The sequence below is a fragment of the Carettochelys insculpta genome, chromosome 18 (genome assembly GCF_033958435.1).
Source record: "Carettochelys insculpta isolate YL-2023 chromosome 18, ASM3395843v1, whole genome shotgun sequence".
Classification (NCBI taxonomy): domain Eukaryota; kingdom Metazoa; phylum Chordata; order Testudines; family Carettochelyidae; genus Carettochelys; species Carettochelys insculpta.
Window position 1 is genome coordinate 11562244 of NC_134154.1, and position 12920 is coordinate 11575163.

The window sequence follows — 12920 nt, forward strand, 5'->3', positions numbered from 1 at the left end:
TTACCTCACTGCAGCCTTTCTTGGCTCAGCTGCCTGCATCCCTGCCCCCCATCCCCAGTCTCTGACATAATTTCTGGTCCCCCGCACCCCCTCACATTTTGCAGAGTCAGCTGAGTGGGAGGGCAATCTTTTACCACCACAGCGCTTGGTTTCAGCTTCCCAAGAGTGTCCAAGCTTTTTTTTTTTTTTTAAGTGCAATTATGTTGATCCTTTGTTTAGTGCTTTTGATTACTTTCAAAGGCTTCTCTGGAGGGCTGGAAAAAGGCAAGGAGAGTTCTTTAAACAACAGGGAGCTGTTGGCTTTTTTTCTCCAAAGCTTGGCTGGGTTCTTGAAACAGCAAGATGAACTACCTTGGACTGCTGGAGTTAGGAGGGCTCTTTAAACAGAGTGAATTTTTTGTTTTTATAGTTGCCTGGGAAGGCTGGAGAAGATGGCTCTTCAAACATGCTTTGCCTACATCTGTATATTGAGTGTCCTCTCTTCCATTGGGTGCATTGTCCTTGCACCATTGCAGTTTATGTTTCTGCCTCACATAGGCTAGCACATGCTGAAAGGGTTGGGTTTTTTGTTTTTTTTTTTGTTTTGTTTTTTTTCACATGAGCATAAGAGAAATTTCCATTGGTTTGGATTTTATTAGACAGGTTGAGGGGCCCTGGCTAACTGCAGGGACAAAAAGGGGGGCCCCCGATATAAAAAGTTTGCTCACCCCTGCTCTAAGCCTTGGATACTCAAAAAATTGCTTACAATAGATCTGAGTTCAAATCTTAATGCTGCTTCATGAAGTTTTTTCATCTAGCTATATCGAACACATTCATTCTTTATAATTCTCATCCTCGGATTAAAAATACATACTATCTGTAGGGATTCAGTGTACAAGTACAATAAATCAGTGATTATGTATGGAGGCTTACACAGATATAAAATTTGTATCCACATCCACAAAAATGAGCTGAGGATATCCACATCTCCAGATGTGTACCTGCAGATATAAAGCTGACAGCTGCAAAATTTCAGGGTTCTAGATATAAAATTTGTTTCTGCAGCCATTTCTGCAAAACTTAACCACAGATATTCATGGACTTGCCGGACTCTAATTACGTCTATGCATAAAATGATCTGTAGGTTTCTGCTGTACATTTCTTCTGCTGTAGCATGCTGAAAATTTTACACACAAGCCTGAGTTACCTACACTACAGTTCAAACCACATAACATGGTTCATGAAAATATTCTTTGAACCACAAAGCAGAACCTTACATCACAAAAGTCATCTAAATAAGATTCTCAATTTTAAAATATTCAGTTTACATTGCATAAGGAGATGTTAAGGGAGCTACAATCTTCTAACAGCAGTTCAATGTTTATAACAATTCAAAATAAATCTTACTTCCTGACGAAAAGCATTTCCAGTACATGCCCAGGGACCTGTTCAGCCCTGGGAGAGCTAATTAAGCTCTTTATAGCTATTTGTTATATACCAACTCAAAGCTCAATCCAACAATGGATGAGTTTCCTCATGTAAAACAGAAGCATCCATGCTAGCAGTCTTCTCAGAAAAAGCTGCATAGTGGTGCCCACTGGATGTTAACAGGGATAAAATGACTTTACAAAAAACATTCCCATCACTATTGAAAGAGTAACTGAATAGTCATAAAATCCTCAGGTGTGCAGGGCAATATTAACTTCTCAATCAATATCTTCTAAGTAGGGAAACTAGTTTAAATGCTTATTTTGAGAACTATGCAGGACAAGTCATCTAGATTAAAAGAAATGAAACCTCTTGCAAACACTGACCCATCTTTATTGGTTAAATCATCTGTTGGTTTTATATTGGCTGCAAGTGGTTCTAGAGAAGGCTTTGAAGTGCTGAGGGAGTTGGTTGCATGGGAATCTAATGACATCAGTTGCTGATTACTTTGAGAAGACATCATTGAGCCAGCCAGAGACCCAGATATTGGGATACTATTGAAGAATGCTGTTGAAAAATCCCTGTACCAAAAAAGAAAAGTACATATAATTTAAAAAAAATTAAAAACATTTTAAGTTTAACTTTAATATCACTTGTGTGTACACATAATATGCACTTAAAACCCACAACATTTATCCACATATTTCTCTCTTTTCTATTGCAATGTAGGCAACGTGATGCTTTGCAGTCTACCCCTATTAATGAGGCAGAAGAAATGTGCATAATTTTGGGGTGATATTTGTTCATATACAGCTGAAGAAGAAAGGGAGCTCACCCATTTTTGTGAAAACATTTTTTAAGAGTTTTTGTACAACTAGTTGACAGATGCACTACATTAGCTTAGTCCTGTTGAAGCTAACAATAAAAGCTGATCTTTTGACTGGGGGGAAACCTGTGTCTTCAGAGTAACCATTCCAGACTGGCTCTCTGATCATACTCTTAAAAGAACACTGGGATAAATGCAGATTTTCACAGCTGTACGTAGAATATGTCCAGCAAAAGCCAGCTACCTGAGTCCAAATCATGTCTGGCATGATTATTCAGGATGTGGACGCATGCTTTAGAAATTGCTTTGGACGACAGAAATACGACAACAAATTCCTTGGAACAAAAAGAGTTCATATTTCACTCATGGTTCTGATCTTGGGATCTTTTTTCCATCACCATCTCCCTTCCAAAAACAACACCTAAAGCCATTCATTCTGGGAACATGAAGCCAGATCATCTAAAACACTGAAGGCTTCAATACACAGTATATTCCTGGAAGAGGGGAAAAAAAAACTTTTTTGGGATGAGATGGGAAACTGAGGATGGAACCACACAGTTATTCAAGATCCCCTGGCACTTGAAATGTACGTGAACAAATGTTAGTAATTACATACCAACCAAATTCCAAGTGGGATTATTACATTTGTCTCACCTAAATGTCTGTGTATTTAATTTGAAATGATTCTCACTTCTCTTTCTTTACACTATTTTGCAGTATTACTTTCACAAAACAGCTACTACTTTCTCCCTAGAAGTGGCTGCATTTTAATGATAAGTAAAATGATTACTGTAACACACTGAAATCCATTCATCTTAAAAATTTTCAAATATATTTATAATATGTAATGGTTTGAGAAGGACCTAAACTTTGTCAGTGCGAACTGGAAGAAGTAGATGAAAAGGTCAAGAGAGATAAGAAAAGTAAAATTCGTCAAAGTATACCCAGTGTCCAGCTGAGCTATGCAGAGAGGTGTGATCCGCCTCCGGCCATCTGCAGTCCGTGTTTCAACTTGTTTCTTTAAAAGATTCTGTTGGGAGAAAGAAAAAAAATGGTGTTAATATGCATGATTTCTCCACTGTACAGAGGACTCTGATTAGGTGCAATGATATGAAAAATGCTCGTCAATAATTATATCCTTTACTGAAAGAAAAGTTTGTTGTTTTTTTTTAAATCACAACTGTGTTTTTGAAACAAAGGCCCCAAACATTTTCACAATCTCTCTCATTCAATCTCCCTTCCTGTCAGCATAAACTGGGTTTTTCAGATATAACCTCTTTGGAACAAGTATTAATAATAAGAGTTTGTATGGTCCCTAACACTGCGGAGCCCAGCTCTATGATTGGTGCTCTCAGGCACCACCATAATAAAAAGAATAAATCACAGCTAAGTACAAGATTGAACACTTTTCACAAAATGTATCGATCTCTCAGTCTTTAACCTCAAAAGACAAGCATGGGAGTCAACATTCATCACTTTGGCAGACAATAAAAAATCATGGATTTTACAAAGACACTGGATTTATGGCTCATTATGAACCATCAACCCTTCTTTGTCCTAGGACTGCAGAGGTCAGAACCGCTCACTTTAATGTGAGTAATCACTTATACCATATTAACTATATCCTAAATAATCTGCTCCAACTTGTGACCCTGAGCACCTCTTTCTGAGACCTGAAGAAGAGCTTTGTGTAAATTCAAAAGCTTGTCTGCAGAAGTTAGTCCAATAAAAGATAGTACCTTACCCCACCTTGTTTCCCTAATTAGACATTTATCAAACTTTTACTGGATGCTATAAAATCACCATTTGAAAGGCCTACCTTTCTAATGTCTTCCAGACTCTCACCATTAACCATGCTTGCCACTTTGGGAGCTCCCGTTGCAGTTCCTGCTGCTTCCTGAATTGTTGCATTCTTCTGCTCCATCTGCTGCTGTTGCTGTCTCTGTTGATACTTCAGCATCTCTGGATTCTCAATAATGGTAGTGGATAACTGAGCCTCAGTCATTATCGCTAAGCTTTTACCATAGGTAGACTGATGAATGTTGCTCTATGGGTGTTAAAATGTAAACATAAAACCTGATTACAACTGCAAGCAATACATCAGTAATTGTGCTATTAAAATTACTCATACAATATACGAGTCTCTTCAGTACCATTTACATGTCAAAGCTTCCCCCCACCTAGTTATATGTTTCAGATAACATCCAACTCACTCACCAACTTAGCAAAGAAGTTTTGCCACCTTAGCTATCAGCTAGATTTTTCCCCTTAGCACTGCTCGCAACAGCACGTTAAAAAAGACTTACATACAAGCTCGTAAGAGTAATTTTAAACCATAATTTTAAAATCAGGAAGCCAGTCCTTACTACTTAGGCCAGACAAATGTTTCAAATGTATAATGCAATGCAAGCAAATAAGTATTTGCCAAGACACTCTGGAAAGGATACTTAATACCACAAGTTGTTTCTGAACTTGATGGATATTACAAAAAAACTCCCTGATTTTGGAAAGCAAGCAAAACCACATTTTTCTATAATATGAAAATCAGTCAACTACAAACTTCTGTGAACAGTTTTGCCCATAATATTTTAATTAAAAACGAAAGGATGATCTCATTGCCCTGAGAACTCATAGTACCTTCTCCTCCTCACTAAGTGGATCTCCAAGTTCATCCTGGGAAAAGTCCAAAAAAGCCACTGATCCATCCATGGAACACACCAAGATCCCAAGTCCGTTTAAGGTCCTGAAAGACGATAAAGATCTTTGTTTTAAATCCATGAGTTTTAAAAATTTTGGTGCACTTATTCAATCCCTACATATTTTATTGTAAAATAAATGGTTAGCCCAGGCGTTATTACATGAGAAACTACTGAAATGACCAAAGAAGTGGGGCAACATGAGATAATCAAGAGACTATGTTTGATAGCCAGTGACTATATGTGTGCTTTCGAACACAGTACTCACCCACATTAATGATCAGGACTATGAAAAACCAGGACTAAGACTAAAACTGGAAGAATTTAAAATGTTCACTACTAAAGGTGAACAACAAATCAAGAGTACTTTCTGAAGTAAATGGATCTGTATGTGCTCAAAATATGCCCACTCTGTGGATTAGGGGCATCATTCAGCACATAAGCAACCAAAAATTTCCTGAGAATCACACTAGTATGGTAATGTCTAGGATTCCATCAAGAATGGAGCCCATTAGTGGCAGTCATTGCCCCAAGGAGCTTACAATCTACACCAAAAAGACATACAGAGAGTGTGGGGGAGAACATATACAAGCTGAATAATGGCCAGCCAACTGGGCTCCATTGTGATTCCATCCCTCCGTGGAGTGTCAGCGATAATAGAAGCCAGACGGAACCTGGAACCAACCCAATAGTCTCTGGTTTAGGCCAGGGATTTTTGTTTTTCCCTTTAATATCCTACACACACACAGGCCTGGCTACTCTGGTAGATAACACATGCACCCTATCAGCATTTTTCTGGTGGTCTCCACAGTATCTGTAAAAGAAGCTTTTTAAAAAAGTCCCTATGGCCCATTATTTACAGACTAGGGTTATTTTTTTTGCCAGAAGAGGCCTTGATAATCGATCCAGTAGCTCCTAACTGTCCTTTTCCCTCGAACAGGTGACACAAATTTACAGATGACATGTCACAGATGAAACGAAAGACGACATGCAGATGATTGATGGAAAAAGTTTGAGAATCATCCCAAATGCAAACACATTTTTAAAAAACACATTTCATGGCTGATAAAGAGAAAAATAAAGGTTTCTTTGTCTTTACCATAGGATCTGTAGGTCCACACCCCGTCAAACTGTCAACAATAGGTAACTTAGATAACCCAAACTCCCTACAGTAAGGTGAGTCAAATTTCTCCTAGTATGTCTTCTGCCTGCTTGACAGATAAAAATTTCTTGGATTCGGATACAGTATATATAACCACTGATGATGGAGACTGTCAGTGCCTCTGTCTGAGGATACAATGCCAGATGAACATCAAGAAGGCACGAGCAAAACCATAATCAAGGATCTCTCACTGAACATGACAATGACACCTTTTGTTCTGTGTTCGTTCAGCATCTAGCAAAATGGAGTCTATGACTGGGGCTCTTAGGTGCTTCCACAAGAAAAAGAACATAGAAAAGTGCATTGATAGTATAATGGTGCTCATGTTTTTGAGTGATAAGTACAAATTTATAATTCTAAAATACATAAAGCCCAGACAGTTCTGGCAGTATGCGCAGTTTCAGGTTTTCCTGATCCAAATCAGCCTGATTTTAGAACTGGGTACAAGACTGAAACTGCACTTCCAGTAATATGGAACTATTCCCAAGATTTTACCCAGACAAATCTGATTTTCTAAACAGGATACAAAATAACAAGCTTTTGACTAATCTTTTACTGTCTCTCTCAAATGTCCCACAAAAACAATTCAAAAATGTTAAAGGGGTATTGCTTCTACAGATTTCATACTACCTAGTGCTGTCGATTTATCACAGTTAACTCACATGATTACCTCAAAAAATTAATCGTGAATAATCACATTGTTAAACAGTAAACTACCAACTGAAATTTGAAATATTTAGACAGTTCTACATTTTAAAATATATTGATTTCTATTACAGCACAGAATATAAAATATACTGTGCTCACTTAATATTTGCACAGTAAAAAAGATTTTACAGTATCAGGGCACTTCATACAAGTACTGTAGTACAAGCTCTACTCTGAAAGTGCAACTTATCAATGCAGACTTTTGGGTTTTTTATTTTTTTGGGGTTTTTGCTACTTGTTCAGCCTGTCACTAAGAAAAACAAGTTTATAATATTTACGGGAGAAAATGCTACCAGCTTCCTATTTGCAATGTCATCTGAAAACAAGAACAGATGTTTGAAGGGCAGTTTTGCAGCCAGCATGGTATGATATTTACATGCCAGATATTCATCCGCCCCTTCATGCTTTGGCCACCATTCCAATGATACTCGCTAAAATAAAGTGTTAATTAAACATGTGACTGAGCTCTCTGGGGTAGAACTGTATGTCTCATGTTCTGTTTTATCTGTATTCTGCCATGTATTTCATGTGATAGCAGTCCCAGGTGATGAGTCAGCACGTTTGTTTCAGAGACAATTTTCACAGCAGAATGAAAAAATTCAAAGTAAACATATGAGATTTCTAAAAATAGCTACAGCATTTCACCTAAGGTTTAAGAATCTGAAGTGGTGTCCAAAATCTGAGAGGGACAAGGCGTGATGCATACTTTCAGAAGTCTTAAGAGAGCAAACTACAGAACTGAACGACCAAAAAATATAAAATCAGTCTTCTGATGGTGGCATCAAATTTGATGAGGAAAACGAACATGTCAGTCTGCACTGCTTTGGATCTTTATTCAGCAGAACCTGTCATCATCATGGACGCATGCCCTCTGGAATACTGGTTGAAGCATGAAGGGACAATGAATCTTTCATACGACTATCTCTCAGTGCTGGCTGCAATAGTGTCATCTAAATGCCTGTTTTCTTTTTCAGAAGATACTGTAAACAAGAAGCAAGCAGCATTATCTCCTGCTAACTTGCTTGTCTGAGCAATTAGCTCAACGATAAGAAGGACTGAATAGACTTGTAGGCTCTAAAGTTAAAACCGTTTTATTTTGTAATGCATGTTTTGTAAGTTCACCTATCAGATAAAGAGACTGCACCACAGTAATTGTAACGGGGAACTGAAAAATACAACTACTTTTGTTTTTCCACAGTGTAAATTTTTGTAATCAAAAATAAATATAAAGGGAGAACTATACAATTTATATTCTGTTTTGCAATATCAATATATTTGAAAATATAGAAAAACACCAAAGTCATATTTTTACTCTCTATGAGAAAAGCTACCGGTGAAAGGGTCTGGGTTGTGTCTCACCTGTGCCTATGGTCCAAAGGAGTATTCTAGTATTGTTTAATCATGAAATGCATTTTTAATTGTGAGATTAACCAAAGAACTGTGCAGCAAATCACAATAAATTTTTAATTGTTTGACAGGCTAGTTCATACCACTAAAAACTTGTAACCTGCAGATGAGGTAGCCTTTTCTTTTCATAGGCAATGAAACTACACAAAGCTGTTACAGTCCAGCAGCAAGAACAGCAGGGCATGCCTTCATGCAATTATACCATTTACGCTACATCTACATTGATCACAGAAGATTGACTGCCCAGGTTCGATCTAACGGGGCTCCATTTTGTGCATGCAGAAAATGGCACATTCTGGGGTCAAGGTCAACCCCAGAATTCCTCGCGAGCCACGAGGATTAAGGAAAGTCAGCGGAATGAATGCTCCTGTTGGCATTCTGCCGTGAAAATAGGGACAAAAGTCGATGTCTGAAAAGTCGATTTTAGGTACTCAACTGGCATACCTAACATTGCATATCAGCCGTCTATCTTCCAGCTGAATGTAGACATAGCCTCAGTGCACAAGCCTTGTATCATTCACATATGTAAAATGTTAATGGAAGTCTCTATAGGAAATATGGTATTTGACAATAAGGTTTGTGGACAAGACATACAGACCCCAGAACAAACTGTACATTTTCTGCTGCCTAAGTAAATATCTTTCAGGTCTGGTATAGGTTTATTAGTATGGATGTACAATTCTATTGTGGAATACTACATAGTACATACTTTACAAGGGTGGTAGGAACCAGGTGGTGACAAACAACTAATATTAGATAGCCTCAAAGGAAAGGCTCAATAGAATTGCAAGGTATAAAATATATTGCACTAAAAACTATTGTAAAAGAACATGAATGTTGCAAAGTCAAGCACTCAGAAGTAACAAACCTTAATTTCGCCCTGTTGTTAATATATATATCATGGCTGTGGCCCTTTCGAAAGGGCCATGTTAATGAGGGTGTTTGGAAGATGCTAATGAGATGCTTACATGAATATGCAGCACCTCATTAGCATTATGGCAGCCATTCATGATTTGACAGTGTCGCTTTTGCATGCCGCCTGTGTAGCTGGAGGCCCTTTGGAAGGGCTCCCTGACTTCGAAAGCCCCTTCTTCCTAAAACCAAATAGGAAGGAAGGGCTTTTGAAGTCAGTGAGTCCTTTCAAAAGGCCCCTAGACTACGCAGGTGGCATGTGTTCCAAAAGTGGCACTTTAAAATTGCGCAGCCGCCATGACACTAATGAGGTGCTGCATATTCATGTCAGCACCTCATGAGCATCTTCTGAACTCCCTCATTAACATCCCCCTTCCAAAAGGAAAGGATAGTGTGGCCAGAGCCTATGGTAGTCTACAGTGACATAATCACATTCTGTTTTTCTCCACAGGCCTTCCTGCCTCATTTAGTGCACGGATTAAACAGTGCTCACTGAATGGATAGCTGTTTTTAGCCTCATCTTTCAATGTGTGGTACCATGCTTATTTACTGCTTACTACACACACCCTGCTCTGAAGATAAAAATATTCATTTCCTCATTTTTAAGGCACTCATCACCATAGCATCTGAGTAATTCATAATCATTAGTGAATTTATCTTCAAGAAACCTCCCTAGGATGAGCTGGTATTATTTTCAATTTTACAGATGGGGGAAAAAAGCATAGAGAGATGAAAATGTCCTCTAATTTGTATTATTATAGCACATTATACATTCCAAGCACAGCACCTGTGCCTTCAGGTGCGCTTGTAAGCATTCAGAATTTCTGCAGATCAGGCTCAGCGTGCCTTAACTTGGACACCCAGAAACTGGGAAATACTGGCCACCTGCAAAAGTTTCAGCTTGAGTGATTTGCCCAGCATCACGCAGGAACTTTGTGGCAGAAAGAGGGACAGAATCCAGTTGTCTAGAGCTTCAACAATAAAACCAATTTTTCTCTTGCCTTGGTCACCACATACTTTCCAACTTCTGTAACAAAAGGGACAAGGGATCCAAAGACAATCATCTCAGTCACTGCACACCCTGATAGATGCCCAAAACACCATCTCGTGAACTGAATGAGTCAGGAGTCCTGTGGAAAATATAGTCGGGCTCATGTAATAAAAGACTGTCACAACACACAAGAAGGCTGACTATGCAACTGTAACATTCTTTTCAGTGTAGTTTTTTTAAATGTAGTTTTCTAAGTTTAAAAAACAAAAACAAATTTCATCACGTGGAAACATGTTGATCCCCACATGGGCCATCAGCAGGGCTGAACGTCTAGATTCACAGCACAGACCTTGACCTTGACCAACCTTGACCCCCTGAGCTATCGAAGAAGTTGTAGTAGTAAAATCTTTTATCTTCTATAGGAGTCAGGCACTACAGAAGAATGACATACATTTTGACAGTGGGTTCCACAGATACCGCTGGCAGCCATATTTCTGTGTCTCAGCACTTCTCTGGATTCAATTCCAGGTTTTGAGAGAAGTGCACTTTAACAGTTGCAGACCCTTCTCCTCTTGCGCTTCACCATCCTTGCTGCAGGGCCCTCCAGCATACACACACATACACACCCTCTTCCCCACACACACAAGTTCTCTATCCACCTCTGCTACTGCTCCATGCAGCCAGTCCAATTCCCCTTTCTCCTACAACCTCAGCCTGCCACCTCCAGTCTATCAATGCCCCTGTCTGTTCCTCATACCGTCTTTCTTTTCCTACATGCTGCCTGGGCATCAGCAGAGGAAGATTAAGATGACTGAGGAGGGCAGATAGCCACCAGAGAGCAGAAAGGAACCAGAGACAGGAAGCGGGGGTGTTGCGGACAGAAGAGAGTGGAGGAGGGGGGTTGGTAGCTTTCTGGAATGATGGGGCAAAAAAGTCTGGGAAAGATGTTGGTTGGGAGGACCGAGTGAGGCTGGAGAAGATCAAGGCATTGGGCTGGGTTGGGTCAAAGTGGCAGCCTGGAGATGTGTAATGCTGTCCACAGCTGGAGGGAGCCTGAGTGCAGGAACCTGGGACAGCCTCTTGCATTCCACCCCCACCCCTTTTCCTCACCTCTTCACCTCCCCCCCACTCCCCATTACCACCACACACACCTCCTACTGTCTGCACCTGCCAGGGCTGGGCAGCTTGTGGCTGCTGCCGCCTTTGCCTCTCAGACAGCTAGTTGCTGGCTGAGGTCTCACAGGGACCACTGACAGCATGTCTCCCTGCCTCAGCTGGAGCACCACAGCAGCCCACAGTGGACAGGATGACTTACTGCAGGGAGGCCAGGTTGTCAGAACACAGGATGGAGCAGCCGAATGCAGGTCATTCTCAAGACATAACAGCTGCCAACACCATATGTGGGGCTAAATGATTCCCCGCCTACAGTGTTTTGCCACCATACAGCAAGACATGCTACAGCCAGTCCTGCTCTGTAGTGCTAGGACTATCACTGGAAAAAGGTGACCATGCAGTGGCCCCTGCAGGCTTCTTGCACCAGGGCAGGACAGTGGGACCTGGGCTGGAATTTGGCTGAAAAGCATGATGTCCCACACAATACAGGCCTCTGGAGAAGATCCACAGTAGGCTACATGTCCTCTGAAAAAATACAGATGATTAGAAGGTTGCTATGTTTTATGGTGTGATAGCTGTGGCACATTAACATACTTTATAATTTCTTTGTTCTCTGTTTGAATTGAAGCTCTATTAACTTGACCATTCTGCTACACTTGGCCACAAAGGAATGTATGGTTTCTCACACAGCACAGTAACACCTTTGATTTACCTAATTACAGAGCAGCTATTTTTAATTTTCTGAATGAGAAACTACCAGGAGGGTCAAACACATCAGCCAGTGCGGATGCTTATAGAACTTCAGGTTAAAGAAAAAGGGAACCACTTCTGGAGATGGGAACCATTGTGGGTTTTTTAGGAGGGAAGAAGATGGACTGAGATGACATACTGGAATCTTCTTGTTGCATCAGCATAAATGAGTTACGCTATACAAGTTACATATGCGTAAAATCTATCAGACCCATTAAGTTACATAAAATAGTAGCAGTTGGTTAAAAGAAAAAATCCTAACAAGCTGAACTTATTTTACAGATGTCTTTTGACATCATAACAATTTATTATTATATTGTATATCTTTTAGTTACAAAGCCACTATCCTTTTCTAGTGTGGAGATACACAAAACACTAACACAAAACCCCCTAGCAGGGAAATTATTTAAATTTGAATTTTTCATATAGTGTATTTTCATCTCTTCTACAGGTTGCACTTCCGAAAACAGCACTCTCTGGTCTGGCAGCATCCACTGTCATTCCAGTATGTCATCTGCTCCTGGACTACAGAGCCTGGAAGCCTCAGGGCAGGAGGACCAATCCGACTGGGAGCCATAAGGGACTGGGGCCACAGCCCTGAGGCAGCCCATGGCAGCATGTGTCTGGATTCCCACAGGAGTAGGCCAAGGAAAGAGTGGCAGAGCAGAAAGTATAGCCTGGACCACCCAGGACAGCAGCAACAGCTGGCCAAGGAGTGGGGTGGGGGTGACTTGAACAGTTGAAGCAGGGTGCTCTGCAGCAGGTGTTTGGGAGCCAGGGCGGGAACCTGCCTAATTTGACAAATTATCTCGTTTGGGATCAGTCAATCCACAACAGTGCCCAACGAGGGAGATGCAACCTGTAGAAACAGTAAGGGTCTGTTTGGCACAAGAAATAACAGAGTCAAACTAATGAGGTTATCAGACAGATTAATGCAACTTCAAAAAC

The 12920-nt window shown here is 40.2% G+C and overlaps 1 protein-coding gene across 2 annotated transcripts in view; it reads right to left on the minus strand.

The window, feature by feature from the left end:
• The window catches only part of HIRA (histone cell cycle regulator), a 72645-nt gene that overhangs the window by 19585 nt on the left and 40140 nt on the right, over window positions 1-12920 (minus strand). For both annotated transcript variants that reach the window (XM_075012761.1, XM_075012760.1), the window contains exons 11-14: window positions 4871-4976; window positions 4053-4280; window positions 3178-3263; window positions 1794-1988 (exon numbers count right to left, since the gene is read on the minus strand). In XM_075012761.1, coding sequence (XP_074868862.1) covers window positions 1794-1988; window positions 3178-3263; window positions 4053-4280; window positions 4871-4976 — 615 coding nt within the window. The remainder of the gene's footprint in view (window positions 1-1793; window positions 1989-3177; window positions 3264-4052; window positions 4281-4870; window positions 4977-12920) is intronic.